Genomic DNA, 23,673 nt, shown 5'->3' with positions numbered 1-23,673 from the left:
ATTGATAAGAATGAATTCAGTCCACCAGAAAAAAAATTCAATTACACATCCTATTGTGAAAATTCCCTTTTGGGAGCTACAGGGCTAAGTATATGATTTAGCACGTGAATTTGAAGAGGGAAATTCCCACCCTGCCAGCCAGTTACCTACCAAATGAAAAGTTATAGCCATATAACACTTCAAAGGCATATAACAACAGCCTTCACCATGGGAATTTCTGTGTGTATTGAGGTAGTGCATGAGGGTTTGTATGTGTGATGATGATAATTTTTCTCAGTTATGCAAGAGCATTTTCTCTTTTTTGGGGGGGATATGTTGGAGTGGGGCTATACCTTGAAGTGCTCAGAGCCTATGCCCTTCTCACTGTTTGGGGGTTGGTCCTTGAGTGCTCAGCCTATCAGACCCAGATCCCTGGCATGCAGTGTGTGTACACTAGTCCTTTGAACTATGTCCCCACACCCAAGAACTTTTCTTATGGCAAAAAAAAAATGTGCTCGAACTCATCTCAGAGCATCTGTAATTTTAGCTCTTGGAAACTAAATTAGAAGTTAAGAGTTAGTACAAGAAGAACCTAGAGTCCTACTCTTCAAGAAAAGCAGAGAGCAAATGTCATGTGCATAGACACAACACTTGAAGATGGACACACTCACATAGGTTTGTGCACTCTTTGTGCATATGCTCAAGGCAACAAACATCTTTCCCCCTACCCAACCCTGATTGCTCTCATGGGGGACTGGACTCCTGGAGAATGAGGCTAGAGCTTCCAGAACTCAGCCACAGTTCTCAGCAATCCCCTTCGGCATGGTAGCTCCTGCAGAAAGATGAAGCCTTGCCGAGTAGTAGTGACAAATCTTTCCCCCTGCAATAGCCAGCTGACTAGAATTTAGCCTCCTGATAGCCCCTGATGATTTCTGTACAAACAAGTTTATGTTTTCCTCTATAAAGAACCCTGTTTTTGGCTGCTCCGCTTCCCATTTCTAGGGCTCTGCTAAAAGACTCTTGTCAACAGTGAGAGATTTTTGCAACCTACATGATTTCTGAAATTACACATACTTTAAAACCCAAGCTTCTTTTTCTTTTTTAAGAAAAAAAAAAGAAGTATGATTGTATTTTTGGTAACAAGTTTATAATCATGTTAATGTTATGGACTTTTGCTGTTTTGGATTTTGGGCCACAATTAGGGGTGCTGTGGGTTTACTCCTGGTTCTCTGATCAGGAGTCATCCAGGTGGTACTTGAGGGACCATATGTGGTGCTGGGGGTTGAATCTGGGTGAACTGTAGGCAAGACATCTCACTACCCACTGTACTAGCTCTTACCCTGTTAAAGCTAATTATTTTGAGGTACACAATTACCACACCTCACCAACCAAAGAGCCCAAGGCCTACCACCGGTGTTTATGTCACTTCTATCTGCCTCTCCATTTATTCTCCCCGCTCTCCCCATACTGTTTGGTCATCTCAGTTTTGTAATCCAAAGCCAAGGCTTATTTCTCTCAATTCCCGAGATCTATACCAGGTCACCTAATATTTGTCCTTTTCCATCTGACTTATTTTGTTTAACCACTCTGTAGCAAAACTTCACACAGTGTATCAAATCTATTTCCTTTTCTTGGGAACAGGACTAGACTGTTTTCCAACTTCCTTCCCAGTAAGTGTGGTTGTGATTGAGCTTTTATACGTGCCAACAAGCCTGAGAGACTTTGCATCCTTCTTTTGCACTTTTCAAACTTCACTCTGATCTTGGATCTATTCTCAAGGTGACCCCACACACACACACACACACACACACACACACACACACACACACAAAGATGAAAATTGTATAGATGCAGCAAACAGGATTCTGAAATAACTTCCTGGATACCTCCTCTCCCCACATTGAACTAAACTTTGATAAAAAGCTGCACATTTCCTGTAAAGAACCACTGTATATTGTCCTTTTAAAACATTTCATTATCCAAATAACTTTCCTTCTCTTAAAGTATCTATCTATATATATATATTTTTTGCTTCTATGACTTCTCTTTACCCAATCCTCTCTCTATCTCTGACCATTCTTCTGTCTCTCTCTCTCCATCTCTCTTTAAACACAGTCCTTATGAGTTAGGGTTGTTCCCAGAAATAAACTGTCTCAATTTTTTTATTCCTTTTGTATATGTTTTTCTGGAATAACTTCTCCCTCTCCTTACTTCCCCAGCCTCACTGACCATTCTGTTGGATGGTCTTCAAATGTGGCTCTATTCTTCATTCCCAAACTCACCAGCTTCACCTGAAAATTTTCTAGTGCAATATTCTCCTTCTTAAGATCTCCCGGGTTCCTGACTTTCAGACAATTTTATTTTTTCAATTATTTTTTTTGATATTTTATTTTTTGTTTTGTTTTTTAATTAATTAATTTTTTATTAGTGAAACACCATGAGGTACAGTTATAGACTTACAAATTTTTGTGCTTGGGTTTCAGTTATACACTGATCAAGTACCCATCCCTCCACCAGCGCCCATCCTCCACCACCACAGGTCCCAGCATCCCTCCCACCCCCCACCCTCCCCCATCCCACTCTGCCTCTGTGGCAGGACATTTCCTTTTGTTCTCTCTCTCTCCTTTTGGGTTCTGTGGTTTGCAATAGAGGCATTGAGTGGCAATCATTTTTGGTCTACAGTCTACTTTCAGCATGCTTCTCCCATCCTGGGAGGATTTTCCCAACATCCTTTATTTGATGCTCTCTTCTCTATCTGAGCTTCCTTTTCCCCTAGCACGTGTGGCTGGCCTCCAAGTCATGGAGCAAAATTCCTGGTACTAGTCTTGGCCACTCCTGGGTGTTAGTCTCCCATTATGTAACTTTATGTTCCCCAGATGAATGCAATTTTTCTGTGTCTATCCCACTCTTTCTGACTCATTTCGCTTGACATGATACTTTCCATGTAGTACCACTAGTATGTAAATTTCATGACTTCATCTTTTCTTACAGCTACATAGTACTCCATTGTGTAAATGTACCAAAGTTTCTTTAACCAGTCATCTGTTCTTGGGCACTCAGGTTTTTTTTTCCAGATTCTGGCTATTGTAAAGAGTGCTGCAATGACCTCAACATCAGAATGGAATCCATAAAGTTCATCGAAGACAAAGTTGGAAAAACCCTCCATGATATTGAAGCTAATGGTATCTTCAAAGATGTCATGCCACTGGCCAAGCAAGTGAAAACAGAGATAGACAAATGAGACTATCTTAAACTAAGAAGATAGTCTTAGTTTAAGACTATCTGCACCTCAAAAGAAACAGTGACCAAAATACAAAGACAATCTACAGAAGGGAAAGGATATTCGCTGAATACACATCTGTCAAGGGGTTGATATCAAGGATATACAAGGTACTGGTTGAACTCCACAAGAAGAAAGCACCCAACCCCATCAAAAAATGGGGTGAGAAAATGAACAGAAACTTTTGCAAAGAAGAAATCCGAATGGCTAAAAGGCACATGAGAAAATGCTCTACATCATTAATCATCAGGGAGATGCAGATCAAAACAACAATGAGATAATGAGGTATCATCTCACACCACAGAGACTGGCTCACATCCAAAAGAACAAAAGCAACTGGTGCTGGCGCGGATGTGGCGAGAAAGGGACCCTCCTTCACTGCTGGTGGGAATGCGGACTGGTCCACCACTTTTGGAAAACAGTATGGACGATTCTCAAAAAATTAGAATTTGAGATCCCATTTGACCCAGCAATACCACTCCTGGGAATATATCCCAGAGAGGCAAAAATGTATAGTCGAAGTAACATCTGCAATTGTTTGTTCATTGCAGCACTCTTTACAATAGCCAGAATCTTTCAGACAATTTTAACTACTCAACTGTTCAGACCTATTGAAATCTCTTCAGAAATGCCTCTCAAACATTGTAATCTCTCCATCTCTATTTCCACTGCCTTAGCTCAAACTATATCATTTCTTCATCTCTGTGATGTCTCCATAGATCTCACTATTTCCTCTTGCCAATTCAGCTCACTATAAACTATATTAGAATTATTAAAGTATACACACACACATACACGCACATGCATACATATACACAAACCTTCTCTAGTTCTCTATTATTGTTCTAAAATAATAGTGATTATTATTATGGTTTTGATTATGATGATAGTTTTAAGAATTATTTTCTGTGTACTCTACCAAGTGCTTTTATTTCTTTTAGTTTTTTCCCCCTGGATCAGGTCTTGCTCCAGGCACTACTCCAGGCACTGTGACATGTTATACTTGGGATCAAACACCAATTTCCTGCATGAAAAGCATGCTCTCAGACTATTGAGCTGATTTCCAGCCCCCCAATTTAATTAATTAATTAAAGGAAATATATTAATACTTCTTTTTATTCTCTGAACAATTATTGGGGTAAACCTTGTCTTCTCCATTTTACAGATTTAAAAAAAACACTAAAGTTTAAGTAACTTGGTCATAGTTACAAAGTTATTAAACAGTGGACCTCAAATTCAAATGCAGTGCAATCTGATTCCAAGACTTGTGGGTTTAGTTATCTTGCAAAACTGCCTCCACATCTAGTTACTAGGGCATATTAGTTCTTTCAAAATGTTTCATTTTTATCTCTTTGCCTTGCATCCTAAGAACTAGAACCTTCACACTTGTTACCATTCCTCAAATTCCTCTTCCTACACTAAAATTAGTTGCTCAGTATGCTAATTGACATGCCACAAACGTGCACATATACATGTGCATGCCATGTCATCAGTATTCAAAATACATTAGTTACCCTCTTCTCTTTTATAATTCTTGTGTTCATTCCTTTTAGCTATAATCTCTTTTCTTTATTCAACATACTCTATGCTGTTTTACCCAAGTCATTTTCTCAGTTAAAATTTAAAAAGTCTATTAGAAAATTTGCTCCCCTATCAAGGCTTCCAGATTATCCTAGGGATAAATGGTTTTCTGTACCTCTTTGTTTATAGACCCACAAACTATAAATATAGGCATACATTTGTATATATGTTACAGTCATACTATATATATATTTATAATATATATAATGTATATCTACTATTTAAAACTGAAAACTGATACTGAAAATTTAATATTGTTAGAGTGTTTCTGAAAACTCATTATTGTTAGAGTGTTTCACTCATCTCAAAATATACAACCCCTAATATATAGAAATGTTCTCAAAATCATCGTTGAATCATTAGTATTACAAAGAAAGACATAAGCTTCATCTATAAATTCTCTCATTTTAAAAATCAGCATTTCTCAAAGCTAGTTCTAGTCCCACTCATTATTTTACAGAATTGAAAGTGGAATAAAAAATGTTCTAAGTATTGCAAAAGTTAGTTGAAATGATTTAGCTAACCAATTTGGTAGCCACTAGCCACAGGTAATTATTGAGCACTTGGTATTCAATAAATGTGAATTAGGCTATACTCTATATACAAAATACATACAACGTCTTCACTTAAAAATATCTTATTAATAATTTTATATTATTACATGGTTATGTATTTTGTACATATCACACAAAATATTAATGAAATAATTTTTTTTGCTTTTCTATTGTGTCACTGTCACTGTCACTGTCCTCCCGTTGTTCATTGATTTTCTCGAGCGGTTCTAGTAACGTCTCCATTATGAGACTTTGTTGTTACTGTGTTTGGCATAAATTTTAGGAGTGTAGGAGGATGGGATACTTATCGTGATGGGATAGTGGAGTGCTTGTTTGCATGTGTGAAGCCCCACATTTCACACACACACACAATGTGAGTTATGTTATGTTTTTGCTGAGCAGTGCTGGTTTAGAGTCGATAATGTTATGATTGTAGTTATTATGATTAGGGAAATCAGGAAGCCTTTATCTCTTTGCTAAAGTCATATACCTAAGTCAATAAGGAAGGAAGAAGGGAAAGGAAGGGCAAGGAATTGCATTTGAATTAATAAACACGTCAGAGAGCTAATTTATCACTAGACTACACATTTAGAAGACTTAAAACAGAAGACTTAATCTTTTCAACTTAATTCAACAGCTAGTTATTTAGTCTCCTTTATATGGTAATAATTTCATAACCATTAATCAAACACTGAGAAGGACCTGGCTATATCTATAATTTAGTTTATGCACTAGAATGCATAAAAGAAAGGACTTATATTAATTAACCCTACAGTATTTCTAACATTTATGAGATGTCGCCTCTGATTCTTACTAGAAAGCTAGAGAAAAAAGAGAAGTTCAATGGTTACTATTGAACCGTTCTTTGACAACCTCAATTCCGAAAGACAAGAGTTGGCAATTAAAAATATGTGTTAAGTTCAATCATAACCACTAATAAGATCTATATGGTCATTCTGTTCCATGGCTCATTTTAAAATTATTTGATTAATTAAAAATTATTTGATTAAATATAGGTACGATGGTAGCCTTGCCAACCCGGAGTAATTCCTGGATGCAGAACCAGGAGTAACCCTGAGCATAACCAGGTGTGGCTCCCAAAAGAAAGATCACGATCACAATCACGACCATCCTGTTGTTTGTCGATTGCCTCGAGCAGGCCCCAGTAACTTCTCCTTCATCCTAGCCCTGAGATTTTTTAAAAAGTGCCATATTAAAAGCTCTCCAAGGGTTAGGAGAATGAGACCCATCATTGTTACTGGTATTTGGCATATTGAGTACACCACGGGGAGTTTGCCAGACTCTGCCGTGTGGGCAAAAGAAAGAAACAAACAAAAAAAGCTATAGAAAGGAAAAAGAAAAGAAAGGAACAAGGAACACAAAGGAAAGAGAAGAAGAGGAGAGGAAAATAAAATAGGAAAGGAAAAATACAAGGTACACACAATTTATAATGATCATTAAAGTTTGTTTTGCATCAGGACAGAGGCATTTCTTCCATGCTTAGCTCCTTGATTTTTAGAGGTCTTCTAAACTAAATCTTAGTCAACTATTGAATCATTCTCTGACAACCTCAATTCTCAAAGACAAGACTTGGCAATTAAAAATATGTGTTGGGCTGGAGAGATAGCACAGCGGGTAGGGCTTTTGCCTTGCACGCGGCCTACCCAGTTTCAATTCCCAGCCATCCCATATGGTCCCCTGAGCACCGCCAGGAGTAACTCCTGAGTGCAGAGCCAGGAGTAACCCCTGTGCATCGCCAGGTGTGACCCAAAAAGCAAAAAAAAAGTGTTAAGTTCAATCATAGCCACTATTAAGATCTATATGGTCATTCTGTTCCATGGCTCATTTTAAAATTATTTGATTAATAAAATGATATAATAACTATTGCCATTTAAATAATATCCTTTTTATAGTAATTAGAATAACTATTATCATACAAATAAAATGTTAGAGAAACTTGATTGTTATTGAGTAGATATTTTCTTAAAGGTTATTGTAATTATAGAATTGTGTATTACAAAAAAAATCACTGGGCTTTTTCCCTCTGGAAAGAAAGATGGCAGCAGCATGGGAGTTTTGTGGAAAGCCAGGTATGAGCTGGTTGTGATGGGGCGACTAAAACCTCATGGGAAGGGGGATGTTCCCAGCTTGTCCTTCACACCCTACCGAGGTCACAAGTTGCCCCCCACGAGCGGCTCTCCGACACGGTCATGGCTCCAGAAGCACAAGGACTTAAGGCAGAGCCCAGCAGCTTGCAGCAGAAAAGTAAATAGACTATGCGTTAATCCACGCCACCATGTCTGCCCGAAGGGGAAAGGGTGTTGGTCCCTTCTGCCTTCTTCCCTCTGGAAAGAAAGATGGCAGCCGCTTGGGAGCTTTGTGGAAAGCCAGGTATGAGCTGGTTATTATGGGGCGACTGAAACCTCATAGAAAGGGGGGCATTCTCGGCTCATCCTTCAAGTCCTACCGAGGTCACGAGTTGCCCCCCCCCCCCAGCAGCTCTCTTGCACAGCCATGGCTCCAGAGCACAGAAACCAATCTCATAATTATCAGACTCTCAGCAGAAATACTTCCAGAGTTAATAAGTAAAATACCAGAAATCCAGACATCATTTGATTCTTGTGACCAGCCGTACAAAACAAATTCACATTGTCTTTTCAGCATGTCTGATTTGGGGGTGTGAAGTCTAAATAATAATGGTGCATCTTTTGTCGAAACAATGCATCTAGTCAAAGTAGATAGAGTGTTAACTAGAATTCATCTGCCTCACAGGCATTGGGATGGTTGGGTCGGGAGGTTTATTGGGGTTCTTTGTGGTGAAAAATAAGTAAGTAAGTAAGTAAAGGCCCTCCCGTTGATCATCGATTTGCTCGAGCGGGCCCAGTAAGGTCTCCATTGGAGACTTTGTTGTTACTGTGTCTGGCATATCGAATACTCTCGGTAGCTTGCCGGGCTCTCCGAGAGGGGCGGAGGAATCGAACTCGGGTCGGCCATGTTGGCTGTGTGCAAGGCAGACGCCCTACCCGCTGTGCTATCGCTCCAGCCCGTGGTGAAAAATAAGTATTGGTAAAGGGAATTGTGTTTGATATTTGCATAACCAAGACTTAAACCTGAAAGCTTTATAACTTTTCCCACAGTGATTCAATAAATAAATAAATAAATAAAATTAAAAAAAAATATATATATATATCACTGATCGGGCTGGAGTGATAGCACAGTGGGTAGGGCGTTTGCCTTACACGCAGCCAACATGGCCGACCCGAGTTCGATTCCTCCGCCCCTCTCGGAGAGCCCGGCAAGCTACCGAGAGTATTCGATATGCCAGACACAGTAACAACAAAGTCTCCAATGGAGACGTTACTGGGCCCGCTCGAGCAAATCGACGATCAACGGGAGGGCCTTTACCTTTTTATCACTGGTCAGAAACTCAGAGATTTGGTTTGCTCTTAAACGGGAACATTTTTTTCCTTCACCTCAAAATAGGGAAATAAAATCATTTTAGTTTATTATAAAGGAGACTAGCAAGGGACTATTCCATGGTCAGAAGCAACAGAGCCTAAGATTTGGTCTACAGAGCCAAGCTTTCCAAGACAAGCCGGGGGTCGGGGGATGGTGCAGTGAAGGTCACACTGAAGTTGGAGGTGGAGGATGTTGTATGCATGAAGCCCTCTTGTTAAGAGTACTGTAAAGCACTGTGACTCAAGTTAAAACTTAAGAAAAATTATTTCATGCAACCCCCAGGTATGTTGCAAAATGTACTATTTTATTTTTGTATTTTAAGATAAAAAAATTAAATGGCTCTTTCATATCAGCCAAGTCAACCATGATAATCACCATTTCAGATTGAAAATTCTCTACTGTTTTCCTCAGAGTTAATGAACAGAATTGTTTAGGAGAAGGAAAAAAAAATAGCTATTGCAGAATCAAAGTATGAAAAATATTTTCTCACCACTCCTCATCTGTTCAACCTCACAGAAGTGCGTTCCAGTGGGAGTGTGAATAAATGCATGGACATGCTTTACTCCATTCTGAAAATTAGAGGAAAAAAATGTATTTTCAGTAAAATTTTAGCATATGCCATAAAGTCAGTTTCTGTAACTAAAGAGAGGCACAAATGAGTGAGATAACCTTTTCAAAACGCTTCCAAGGAACTTCTTCCACACAAACGTGAGCTCGGGTGACGTGGCTAAAAGAAGAAAGGAAATGCTCACAAATATTCAGAGCAAAGACTTCTATGCTTTTGATCTGAAAAAAAAAAAACAAAAAAGGGAAAAATCAAAATGCTAGCAATCAAAACTAAAAACACCCCATTGAAAAATAAAATTCAAATACCCTTGAAAATCTCAGAGATACGTAGTATTTAAAAAAAAAAGAATTTAATTAGCATGAGAATTATTTGCTTTTTTCTTTTCCCTCCCCATCTCTCATGCTGTTGCCATAACTAAGGGTCACTCTCGCTTGGTGCTTAGATACTCTGGTTGCAGTGCGGATAGGTTCTTGGCACAAATTTTAGTTCCGGTGCTCACACGAATCTGTTTGTGGGAGGTGCAATAGAGTAACAATTAGCCTCACAGGGATCGCAAATTCGCAGTACCTCAGGGATTGGAGCTCAGGCTTGAGGGCTGTTGAGCTCCAGGAATTTAACTCATAGTCTCGGGCCTACAAGGCAGGCATTCTAACCACTGAGTAATTTCTAGGCCCAAGAAAGGACTCTTGGGAGATGCATTTGGTCCTTCTGCAATGTGAGACAGTTCCTTCTTGCTTTAAAAAGAAATACACATTACAGGAGATGATTCAACAGAGAAACAAACTGGTTCTCCTCAGATTCAGATTCTCCTCACAGTGAGCTCACCTACAGTTATACAGTATATTATCTAACACTCAGGTCTGTTTCTGAGGCTGGTATGGGCCATCTCATTTTCCAAGGAAAAACATCAGCTTCCTGGCCTCGCATGTAGGTATTGTATAAACCATCCCAGCTTTCCACCCACACAGCAGCTCCTTACCTTAACACAGAGTCCTTACGTTAGTTGATTTCTACACAATATTTTATGGCTCCAGCATAGTTGACTGATTATTTTACGGCTTTTCCTATAATTATTGTGATCTAATTGCACGCCTGGAGTGATAACACAGCAGGTAGGGTGTTTGCTTTGCACACAGCCGACCCAGGTTCCATTCCTCTGTCCCTCTCAGAGAGCCCCCCAAGCTACCAAGAGTAGCCCGCCCACACAACAGAGCCTGGAAAGCTCCCCGTGTTGTATTCAATATGCCAAAAACAGTAACAAGTTTCACAGTGGAGATGTTACTGGTGCCCGCTTGAGCAAATCGATGAACAACGGGAGGACAATGCTACAGTGCTAATTGCATGAGTATTATGTAATGATTCCATAAGTATTCCAAAATCATTATTGATAGCACCTTATTTTATTCTGAATAGTGTCCCAGTTTGAATAAAAAAATATATATAGGGCCTTAAGGTTAGGACACTTGCCTAGCATGTAACTGACCCAAGTTCAACCTCAGCATCCCATATGCTCCCTGGAGCACCAGGAGTGATCCGAATGCATAGCAGTAGGCCTTGAGTCACTGTGTGTATGGTCCCCAAAAAATAAGTAAGAAAGGAGGGAAAGAAAGAAAGAAGGAAGTAGGAAAGGAAGGAAGGAAGGAAGGAAGGAAGGAAGGAAGGAAGGAAGGAAGGAAGGAAGAAAGGAAGGCAGGCAGGCAGGCAAGGCAGGCAAGGCAGGCAGGAAGGAAGGAAGGAAGGAAGGAAGGAAGGAAGGAAGGAAGGAAGGAAGGAAGGCAGGCAGGCAGGCAGGCAGGCAGGCAGGCAGGCAGGCAGGCAGGCAAGGCAGGCAGGCAGGCAAGGCAGGCAAGGAAGGAGGGAAATGGACACTTTAACTAGAATGAATAAATTTAAATTACTATTAAGACCCATGTCTAAGTTCTCACAGTCCACAAAATCTGTTTCCTAGCTCTGTCACAGGACAGGACAGAAGCTTATTTTCAAAATATTTTTTAAAGAGAGCAATGCCTTTTTCTAGAGTGCTACTCATACTTGGTGGGCCATTCTGATTGGCAAGGAAAGTTCTGGTTGGAGACAGGCCTAGCAGAAAAATGTACTTCAGTTTTCATGCACTATGAATGTGGATTTCTTACATAAGCATAAGAAAATATTCTTTTCGATTATATTTTTTTGTCTTATGAGACTTCTTAAAAATTAAAAAAAGAAAAATATCCAGCTAAGAGAGATAGTACAGGGGAAGGTTGCACATGCCCAGCTTGAGTTTGATCCCCCATACCACATGGTTTCCCAGCATCACAAGGTCAGGCCCTAGTGATCCTCAGCACCTCAGGACCTGAGTAGCCGGCTAAGTATTGCCTGAAGTGACCCCTGGAATCCCTGAACACCACTGGGGAATCCGTCCAAATAAATTAAATAAAAATTGACTAATCAGATATTTAAAATAATTATTTTCTTGAATTGTCAGAAATCTGCTCAGGGCCCAATATAGTTCACTTATTCTTAATTGACACCAGGAAGATAAATAATACATTTTTCTATCAAAAACATACAAACAAATAAATAAGCTGGATGTGTTAAAACATCAGCTACAAACAAATACAAGACCCCTTTGAAGAGCAAATAAGTGGTCAGGGACCTGGAAAAATTATGACACTAAAAATAGGATAAATAGATTTCAAAGTGCATCTTATACACAAACTTTTCTTCTATAATAATACCCGAAAGAGAAATAGCACTTTTTTCTATAAATGCACACCATCCTAAAAGGGGGGAAAAGTATAATATGACTCAAAGGAATGCATAACAAATGTGTTAAATTCTATTCTGAAATCCTTGCGGGACCTTGTTTTGCCAAAGATGCTACTTAAGAAATATGTAAAATTGTCACATAGATTCTCACTGAAATCAGGTTGAGAACCCAGGGAAAAGAACAAAGAGATATGCTTTTTCATCCTCGTTAGGGGTCTTTGCTGGAATTGTTAGGGCCACTTTATTCAAGCTGGCAGCACCAAAGTTTCCATTCACGGCCTCTTACTTGTAAGGTAAGCTCTGAAAGTCACTGGTCATCTTCCAGCCCTGAGATAAGATTTTTTGTTCTGCTTTGTTTTTGTTTTTAAAGCAAGTTTTTCTGTAAGGTTGAGAATTTTAGAACAGAATAAAAAAAATTCCTATGACTTCAATGTGAATATACACCCTAAGTTGAATCCTCAGCATCCCACCTCCACTAAAGAAAAACTAATAGACTCCTGCTATAGTGTAGTGGAGTTAGCTTTAAGGAAGACAGTATCTGGAAAACAAAACAAACCAAAACAAAAAAAACACATACCCCTTTTAACTTTGCCAAGACATGAACTGTGTTCTTGATGGTGTCTGTAGGGATGATATCTGAGTTATCTCCATGCAGGTAATCTTTTTTGGAGCTCAGAGTAAGCTGCACTGATGTTGTAACCTGCTTGATGGTGTGATATTTTCCATCTCGCCTAATATGGAGAACTTTTACCATATCCTTTCCATAGCCAGTTCGGACAAACTCCACTTCATCATTCTGCAATGAAAACATAATCATCTGATTGAAAGAAGTTAAATGGAAGCAAAACTTCAGCTGAAACTTCTTGAAGCCTTGTTTTGACACATAATTATAGAAAATAAAATTTAGAGTATTCATGAAAGCAAGATCCTGAAGAAGAAATGGGGGTGGTAGGGAGAAAAGATAATGAGCAGATGAAAATATATAAATTGATTACCAAATATAGGGAGATGATAATAGTTCACACAACAAATTGCTAAATCTAGTCCGTTTAACAATGAAATAATATTTCATTGTTATATATGAAAAATATGTTATATAAAATATAATATATTTCAATTTTATATATGAAATAATATTTCATTGTTATATGTTTATGAAATATTATTATTCCCAGCTTACAGTAAGGGAAACTGATATCCTCAGTTTAGTTCACATAGCTAGGAAAGTAAGTGGCCGATGTTACCATGGTGGGGACATGAACGAGTACACTTAGTTTACCTGGTAAAGGGTATGATATTGGAATGTTGTATGCATAAAATGCTATCATAACAGCATTGTAAATCATGGTGCCTAAAATTAAAAAACTTAAAAAATGTTTTATAAAAGAAAAATAGAAGGTCAGGCTTCATGTTCAGGTCTGCTGACTCCAAATTGTGTATTATTATAAACTATTTAAAAACATCTTTCTTCAACAAAATATTTTCACTATGTTAATCAGAATTCACTATATCTCCTTTTTTTTATAGAGAGTCCTATTCAGTAGAAAATACAACAAGATCAATAAAAACAATTTGAAAATTGTTTCTCCTTGCTGCTCATAATAAATGTAATAAGTGATGGGTCCAGATTACTTTCAAGAGTACAAAAAGGGCCGTCTGGTTTTGCAGGAAAAGCTATGCTTTTAGCTAGGAGACACTTAATAAGAGCCTTGTAATTGATTCATTAGTGCCCTTGTCTGAAACCAGAACCCTTGCTAGCAAAAAACATCCATCCCTACAGTTAGAATCTGTGAGACAGATTCCAGCTTTATCAGTGTTTTGAAAATAAAGGGCAGAAGCCGAGGAACAGAAACACTATTTTATTTAGAATTGAACATTAAAATGATAATGTAAAAGTAACTCAAAAACAGTGAGCAGTGAATCTGCCTTGGTGTTGAAGAAGGTATCTCACCTGCTAATTGTTTTTGGGTGATATCTGCAAATAGGCCAATGGAGATCTAACAGTACATTTACATTTCTTTTTTTTTTAATCACTAAATTCTCTGGGAGAAATTTAAAAATACTAGTCAAAGTCAGAATTTGAAGTTGCTTTTTCTTTTTTTAGAAGCTATTATTTTAACTTATTCTTAATCAATGTAGGAAAGGGGAGGTCGACTTGAGCAAAAGCCTGGAAGAACATGCTTCAAATTGATCTCCAAACATGTTCGTGAGGGTTGTGCTACCTGTACTGAGTCCTTCCTATGTGGGAAGGACACATTTAGTTCTTGGAGAAGACTCCCCAAAATAGTTCTTAGTGAAGCCCTTCAAAAATCTGTGAACCAGTACTAGAGGAACAGCTCCATGTGCTGAGTGCAGATTTAACTAGAGAAGGCCCAGCTTCCATCCCCAGCATATATGGTCCCACACCCCTAGAATTTCTGGGAGCAACCTGGAGCACAGAACTGAAAGAAGCCCTTGAGCACTGCCAGTTATGGCTGAAAAACAGAACAAGACCCTCCGACCCAAGCTTAAGATCTTGACTCCTCGGGAAAAGATCAATAAGAAAATCTCAAGTACCAAGAAAATGCAAAAGAGCCTAATCATAACTACCAATAGATAAAGAGGTGCTGTTAAGTACATGAAGTAGCTTTGGAAACAAACCAGGTCCAAATTCTCCCTTGACTCTCACAGCTTTGGGTCTTGGGAGAAGGCATTTGATGTCTCTGAGTCTCTTATGCAATGGACTAACCACACCTACTAGTAGGGTTGCTGGTCAATGTGAAAGTGCAGGCTCGGTCCTTAATACCGAGTGGTGCGGTGAGGTCAATCTTAGTAGTTATGAATGTGTCAGACCTGGTTGTAGAGGCAGCAGCAGAAGTAGACCTGGAGTCAGGGCACCAGATTTCTGAGTGGGGAAATTGCTAGAAGCAGTAGGGGAAATACTGGTATGTCTTGAGCCACAGGACTCCCATGGAAACCCAAGGTAATAAGGAGACACTTCACTGACTTAGAGCTCCTAAATTGTATGAGGATGCTCCAAGACCTAAATAAGTACTATGAGATTGTTTATCACTCCCAGTCCATAATAGAATTCAAAACAAGTTACTCCAAGGTTGGAAAGATAATACAGCAGATAGCACACTTGGTTGAACTGGGTTCCATCTCTGGAACCCCATATGGTTCTTTAAGCCCACCAGAAGTGATCCTTGAGCTCAGAACCAGGAATAATCCATGAGCATAGCCGAGTGTAGATTATTTCTCTTGCCAGTTATTGTCCAAATTATGGTGGGTCACTGTGTGACCCACAGAAAGTTGAGACTGCACAACCTTCATATCATCACTCTACTAACCTCTCCTGCTTCACACCATGCCACATTCTATTTCAAACTTGGCCTCAGCTGTGCTCAGCTCTTTGTGGCTGCTAAATTTCTGTCTGCTTTTACTACCTGTGGGCCTTTAAAGTTGTATTCATTCCTTATCTTTTTTAGGGGGCATGGGTCTGGTTCGCACCTGGGAAAGCTCACACTTAGGGATTAGTACTATCTGAGCTCAGAGATCACTCCAAGTGGTATTTGGGGGACCATATGTGTGCTGAGGATGAAACTGGGGTCAGCTGCAGACTAGCCAAGCAACTTAATCCTTGTACTACCTCTCTGATCCTATTCCTTCGTTCTTGAAAGTCTGATTTTCCTTATTAGTTGACCTCTAACCTCTATATCTGCCTAATTTCTTCTAGCCATCCTTCAAGTCACTTTCTTCCAATTATCTGCCCCCCAGCAAGCCCTTTAAATCCACAGAAGACATGCTGTTATGTGCTCTCAAAATATTCTGTTATGGCATTACCAGAGTCTTTATCAAATTGTTTGCAATCTACTCGTCATGTGTATGAATCATTCAAAAAATGATAAACTATGAAAGAAAGAACAATTTTTATCCTAGTTGTCATGACAACCCCAGAGCACAGGGTCTAGAACATAAACAGGTGCCTTAAAAACATGTACTGAATGAGCAAACATTTTACCACCACTTACACTGTGAAGTGATGACACGGAAGAGTTAAGGAAAATGCTGAAAATACAGAAAAATTCTCTTCACCTGAACCCCAATCAGGACGTTCCTCTTCCCTTGACCATGGAAAAGTACCTTCTGCCCTTCTGAGCACCACAGCCTGGCAATCACAGGCACCACCAGAGAACAAAGCCCAGGATGGGCAGGATTGAGCAGAGTCAGTGACGCAACACAAAGTGTGCATACTGCTACTAAGACAGAGTGCTCCAACCCAGCCCACCCACCTGGGGTTCCTACATGATACACGTCAGGGAGGTCAGTGCTCCTTTTCAAGCCTCTAGAGAGGCCTTGGCACCCCAGCAAAACCTGAGTCATCAAGTTGACGGAGCAATGAGTCAGAATTAAGAGGACATGACCACCTGAGGCTGAGGCAGAATTGAACAATAATAGTGTGTGAGAGTCAAGAGGTTTGCAATAGAACCTCCTAGAACAAATCTTGGCCAGGACAAGAACTGAGTTTATTCTCCTCCATAAAAAGTCCCGTGGATAAGGAAATCAGAAGTGGGTTTCAGAACCATATTGGGTATGATACAGAGTATGGTATCGAGATCTAAGTTCAAGATAACTCGACAGTAAAACACAACATTGCTCTCTGAAGGAGGATGGTCATGTGTCTGAGAGGATGGACTCTGCGTTCCTGAGCTAAGCAGGCCAAGAGTGAGCATGTGTTCTGACAATTATTAGCTTTGTGAACGGAGACATAGTTCTCCAACTCTAAAATAGGAATAATAGTAGATAACAATCCACTTTTCAGATTGTCAGAATGGTAGAAGAAAAACCATAAAAATATAGGCTGGGAAAATAATAGGTGTTCAACAAATGTTAGCTATAAATGCCAAGAACAACTAAGTTTTTGTGCCCAAGGGTTCTTCCAATTACTCTCAGGGATAAATGCCTATGTACACTTCAATTCGGAGGCCTGGTGATAAAATCAGAGTACTCACCATGACACAGCCTATTTCTTTCTAGGCTTATCCTTGGTTTGTTCCTCAGACTTGCATGGTTTGAACAAAAAAAGTCAATTACTTAGAGTAATACTCTAGACAAAATATCAGCAGGCTTTGCTCTTTTCCAGAAAATATGAGAAACTATGAGAAAATATTGAACTCATATAAGAAAGAAGTATACTCATATGAACAATCTTTAATATTACTTTGGTGGGTCTTAATATATAATGATAGGAACAATAATGATGAATAACAGCAATATTACACAAAGAAAAAAACATTTTTTCTTGAGCTTGTCTTGAGATATAAGAGATTGGGGAATCATTATTTGCCTGCAAGTAATCTCAGAGAAATTCTCAGAGATTTTAAGTGAATTTTGTATACATTGATGTTTTCTTGCTTCCAGGTCCCCCTGAAAGTGATGTTGACTATCATCCCTCTAGAAGTCCCAGGAAACAGATTTGATGTAAGGAAAAACTAGGGGAAAACTAAGGAAAAACTTTTATAAACTTAAATTGTAAAATGACTAAAATTTTCTACTAAGCCTTAGGTGATCATCTTGTAAGAATCATTTCTGCCTTTCACAAGAGAGAATTAAGAATGTGCTAGATATTTCAGATACATCACACATCTCCAAGCACCAATTTAGTTGCAGTGTGCCAGGTTAGATGGGAGAACTGTGCATGGAGACCATCTCTCCGTCTTCAGAATGTGCCATGGACGGCCTTTTATTTCCCTACCTAGGTTTTCCCTTTTCCTACTTTCATAGGTCTTTGTGAACAAAAAGACTTCAGGGGAAAATGCTGAACTCATAAGAGAAAGAAGTGTACTCATATGAACAATTTTTAATATCACTTTGGTGGATCTTAACAATACATAATGATAGGAACAATAATGATGAATAACAGTGACAGAAGCAGCTGGTATTTTTTTTGTGCTGCCTAGAAACTACTAAATGTCAAATGAAAAATATTGATACCTAGTAGAAAATGTCATTGTGCTTCAGACTACAGAGTGGTTTATTTTTGCTACTCAGGTTGGGAGCAGATATGCCTTAAGTTCTGTTGAAAGTGTGACTCTAAAGGAATTTATCAAGCAGATGTTTTAAAAACAGTGTAGCAAGTCACATGCATAGTTATGGGAGAGAAAGTGGTCTATTATATAAGGAGGACTCCATTTAAAAGTATTAATGTTATTTTCATAATTCTACCAATTACAAAGGAAAACAAATTCATCACTGTGGAAATGCTGATTTTCTCAGCTACTTTTCCACTGCACCAACAGCCTTGGAATCACGAACTAGAAGAAGGACCTCAGGTTTTTCTAGGATGGGGACAAGAAATCCAACAACAAAGAATTAATGGATCCCTCAAAAAATGGATCAGAAGATAATTTTATGGAAACATATACATTTAATGGGTCCCTTAGATAGGAGAGACGGTGCAAGGATTAAAGGACTGGCCTGGAATGTCACCTTTAAAGGCTACACAGTATCTATGTGAAAAAGGAAGAAGGAGAAAACAGATGATACATCCCACTACCTCAATGGTATGTTCTTTCCCCCTGCTTTTCAGAAATGATTTGTATTCATACTTGGAGCATCCATATACAACTGATGAATCATTGGTTCATCCATATACAACTGAAGAACAACCCCTCCACAACTAGGAAGAGAAAAGATAAATTCTTATCTCAACAAAAGGAGAGGAATGATCCATGCTACTTCAGGTATTTATATTTCTACAACATTTAAAACATTTTATACCCATCAATTCTGAGTGAAGGAAAATAATAGATATAGAATGATCTCCCTTATATGTGTAACTAAAAGATATACAGCAAGGTAGCAACAAAAGCCTGAAGACAATACACAGAGAGATCTGATTCACAAAGATGAGTGTTTTTTGACCAGGCAAAAGAAAGAAAAGGATTTTGGGATTGTTAGGTGCATTAATGATGAGTGTGGTGCTAAATTGTACATAGACAACCATCATGAATAGTATTATAAATAAAATACTTCAATCAATTGAAAAAACTTAAAAATTAATAAATAGTCCTCTTTCCATTGAGACATAAAGGTAAAGGTAAAGGCCCTCCCGTTGATCGTCGATTTGCTCGAGCGGGCCCAGTAACATCTCCATTGGAGACTTTGTTGTTACTGTGTCTGGCATATCAAATACTCTCGGTAGCTTGCCGGGCTCTCTGAGAGGGGCGGGGGAATCGAACTCAGGTCGGCCATGTTGGCCGCTTGTAAGGCGACCGCCCTACCGCTGAGCTATCGCTCCAGCCCTCATTGAGACATACATTATTTTAATCTCCCCTCACAAAATCTCTGTGATTTGAGCAAAAGAAACCTTATTTTAAAAGTAACAAGAAGGGTAAATTTGGGGTATAAATTAAAACTGCAGAAGCACACACATTGTTAATAATTCATATCTGAAATCTCTATAATTTTATATTGCAACGTTACTTCAATAAAAATTAGAATATAGGGCTAGATAGATAGTACGGAGTAAAAGTGTTTGTCTTGCACATAGCCCACCACATATGGTTCCCCCAATCACTACTAGGATAGATCTCTGAGTACAAAGCCTGGTGTAAACTCTCAGCACCATTGGGTATAGCCCACAAACGAAATAAAAATAATAAAATTAGCTCAGAGATGTAAAGTGGTAGTCCAAAGCTATACAGCAGACAATCAGGTTGATATAGTGGACAAAGTCCTGTTAGACAGTGGAATTATATTCTACTTAGCTCTAATACTAGAACTTATGCATCATCAAGAGATGTTCTTTGTCCTAACTATCCCCCATTTTTTTATATAGAATTTTAGACTTTTTTCCAGTACAGGGGAATTCTGGGCTGGAGCTGTAGCACAGCAGGTAGGGCATTTGCCTTGCACATGGCCGACCCAGATTTGATTCCTCCATCCCTCTCGGAGAGCCCAGCAAGCTACTAAGAGTATTCCACTCTAACAGCAGAACCTGGCAAGCTCCCCGTAGCATATTCAATCTGACAAAAAAAAAAGTAACAAGTCTCACAATGAAGACATTACTGGTGCCCGCTCAAGCAAATCGATGAAAAATGGGAGGACAGTGCTACAGGGGAATTCTAAGTTTAAATATATTTTATGTCTATGACAAAGGGTATTTAAGATATAAGGGAGAGAGAGAGAACTGAACAGTGATTGTCCTTTGGGGAAGGATAACAATTCAGCTTTATGCCTTCAACAACAGGAAACTGAATAAAACTTTAATCTTATCTGGATAAAGACCATTGAAAACATTAGTGATGAAGACTTATTTGCATTCATTTGAATCATGTCATCAAAAGATTGCTTTTAGTCTATCTGAAAAGATAACAAAATAAATGTGTCTTGAAATAGAAGAAAACAAGGTTGGGAAAAAAATCAGTGAGTTAGTTATGTGCCAGAGACTCCACATCCAGCATCTCACTTAATCCTGGTAATACTCTATGAAAGTCAGACCATGAGCCAGACCTTTAGAAGAAGAGGGTGAAGGTAACACACATGAGGCTAAATAGTTTGCTTGTTTCATCTCTTTCACCAAAATGAACCAAGTCTCTCCCTTCACTCCAACAAGTATGCAATTTTTTCCTTCTCTGTCATATGCAGCATTATTCTCATCTCAGTACTTCAAACTCTTGTGAACAAAAATAAAGTGAAACTCAAGCAGATACATTCCATTACATATATATATATGTATATACATATATACACTTTAAAAGGCTACTAAAAATAAATTAATAAGGCTGATTTGAGAGTTCTCATGAACTTTGATAAATCTATCATATACCAGATATGAAGAAACTCAACTTTATCTCAATATAAACATTCTATTACAGATAATGCTTCAAGAACATAAACTTGGAGCCAAAAAGATAGTACAGGGGTAAGACACCTGTCTTATATGCAGCTGACCCCAGTTGAATCCCTGGCAATTGAACTTCCTGACATTGTGTTCATCACTAAGAGTGAACCCTGAGCACAGAGCTAGGAGTAAGTCCTGATCACCACTTGTGTGCTTAGCCTCCCCCACTTCAAAAACATAAAACGGAAAAAGAACTCATAGTCAAAATTCCAAAGTACAAAAAAAAAATTCCAAAGTACAAATGAGTCCTAAATCAACTGATAGCAAAGTCTAACCAGCAAAGATTTCAAATGGAGCTATTATTTATAAAATAAAAAATTATATATTTAATGTCTTATATAAATTAAAAATAAGATTGAGTATATCACCTTCAAGAGATATAATTTATTCCTATCATGAGCAATATATTAAAAACCAAATAAATTTGGAAAAGATCCTAATAGAACTTTTCAAACGTTCATTGTGATTGATAAACTTTAAACAGAGAAGAAAACATAAGTTATTTGGAAGAGATAAATAATAGGTTACTATTTCCAAGAAAGAATGAGACAATGAAACATAAATCCAAGATTACTGCAAAAATGCAAAAAATAGAATATGTGAATGAGACATAAAACCCACTAAATATATACACATAAAAATATAATGGAACATGGAAGAGGCATAATTCAGAGAGATCAAAACTAAAATTTTCCAGTGTGGCTTTATGTATATATCACATATTATTTATATATGCACATATATACACAGTATTATCACTGAGTACTGACAGGACCCAATAATGAGGTCCTAATAATGAGTCACTCTTAGGAAAGGAAGACAGGGGCCAGAGCAATAGTACAGCAGGCAGGGAAGAAAGACGGCATATATGTGCATATCACTTAGCTATAATAGAAGGGAATCCTGCATTTTGGGCTAAGATGGAGTTACCTTGAGAGCATGATAGTAAATGAAATTGAACAGGGGAAAGCATGGTGTATGTTGTACATACTCACTTGTACATGGAATCTAAGGAAAACAAAACAAAACTGAGCTCACAGCTATAGAAAGCAGACTGGTGATTGCCAGAGGCATTGAGTAAGGGGCGGGTGTAATGGGCAAAAGAGTTCAGAAGTAGAAATTTTATTATAAACCTTGGTGATATAACATGAAGCATAAACATTAGAGTTAATAATATTTTATTTTGAAAGATTCTAAGAATGGAAATTTAAAAATTTCTCAACATAAGAGTTATTCAAATATCAAATCATTATACTTAAAATTAACATAATGTTACATTTCAATTATACTGCAACTAAAAGTATTACAATTTGGCAGTTAAACAGATGAGGGCAATTTGGAGAAAAAAATTAATTTTGAGATTTTCCAGAATTATTTAATGAATTAATTAATGCAACCATTAGAGATAAAATAAGAAACCCACTACCATATGAATAATTATTCCCTTGTTCACTGTATTTGGTCAAGTTACAATGAAGGACATTCTACTATTTTTAGAGGTAATATGTTGTGAAGGGATATGGTATTTTCATAATACACATTGTTTAGTTTTAAAAGTGGATAATATTGACATTCTGACTGGTTCGCATTTTCCTTATTTACCAAATTCACTGTTTCTTTCCACAACATTTGTTTTTTTAGTTAAAACTGGAAAGCACCAAAACCCAGGGTTAAGGCAATGTTGAAATCCCTGAAGTCCTTCAAAGTTCAATGTGGGTACAAATATTTAGTGATTGCTCAAGGAGAGTTGTTAGATATCAGACTGAGTCAGTAAACAGGTCAGGTGATAAGCAATAAAGATCAGACTGTGTATTGAAAGGAATATTGGAAAGAAAGTAATGCTTTTATTTTTTAGACCTTGAATAAAATTTCATTCAGCAAACACCATCCTAATATAGTATGTCCCAGTCAACCACTGAAAGAGATAAGAGTGTAATCAAAATAACCTTAGCTAACATTTATGAATCAATTACTATTTTTCAGGCATTATGCTAACCATGTAGTAAGGAGAAAACAAACATTTTTTATGTCCTATTTAACACATATATTAGTCTACATAACATTCTTTTAGTTCATCAATGAGCCCTAAGCTTGAGTTACCATTGTATTATGGGAAGATGTCATAAGGTAAATAAAATTAATTTTATTTCACTTTAAGTAAAAAAAGTAATTGGTGTATTAACATTAGAAAATACTGATCAAAAGTTTGAGGTTGTTAAATTTCTTTTTCTGAATAAGTATATGAATGTACCTAAATATAATTTTACTCATAGAAGAATGGCCAGAAAATTATTGGTGGTTTACCACTTCAGTCGACTATAAATCTACCAGACACAGAATAGCCTTGGCAACAGAGCAGCAAGTCTGCAAGTTTAGGGAGCACCAGAATTACCAAATAAACCTGTTAAAAATGCAGTTTCTAGAGTCCTCCTGGAATGATTCTGATTTATCAGAGATGAGTTGAGTTCCAAACTCTGCCCTTAATTCCGGAAAATGGTAAAATATGAGTAGTGGTCCAGAATATCTCTCACACACACAAAAAGTGTGTTAGGCAAAAATAGAGCCTCAAGTCCTTCCTATGAATCCTGAGAATGCAGAACAACTCCAGCTTAGTCATAGA

The 23,673-nt window shown here is 38.0% G+C and overlaps 1 protein-coding gene across 2 annotated transcripts in view; it reads right to left on the bottom strand.

The window, feature by feature from the left end:
• The window catches only part of LOC130031920 (uricase), a 39,243-nt gene that overhangs the window by 15,234 nt on the left and 336 nt on the right, over window positions 1–23,673 (bottom strand). For both annotated transcript variants that reach the window (XR_008793714.1, XM_056123482.1), the window contains exons 2-4: window positions 12,747–12,965; window positions 9,523–9,639; window positions 9,344–9,422 (exon numbers count right to left, since the gene is read on the bottom strand). Coding sequence is in view for 1 of the 2 variants with exons in the window: in XM_056123482.1 (XP_055979457.1) it covers window positions 9,344–9,422; window positions 9,523–9,639; window positions 12,747–12,965 (415 nt within the window). In the remaining variant the exon portion in view is untranslated. The remainder of the gene's footprint in view (window positions 1–9,343; window positions 9,423–9,522; window positions 9,640–12,746; window positions 12,966–23,673) is intronic.

This window comes from Sorex fumeus, unplaced genomic scaffold (assembly GCF_029834395.1).
Source record: "Sorex fumeus unplaced genomic scaffold, SorFum_2.1 ptg000047l, whole genome shotgun sequence".
In the NCBI taxonomy this organism is placed as follows: Eukaryota; Metazoa; Chordata; class Mammalia; order Eulipotyphla; family Soricidae; genus Sorex; species Sorex fumeus.
Note: the sequence above shows the minus strand (reverse complement) of the source record. Positions and strands in the feature narration are given on the sequence as shown.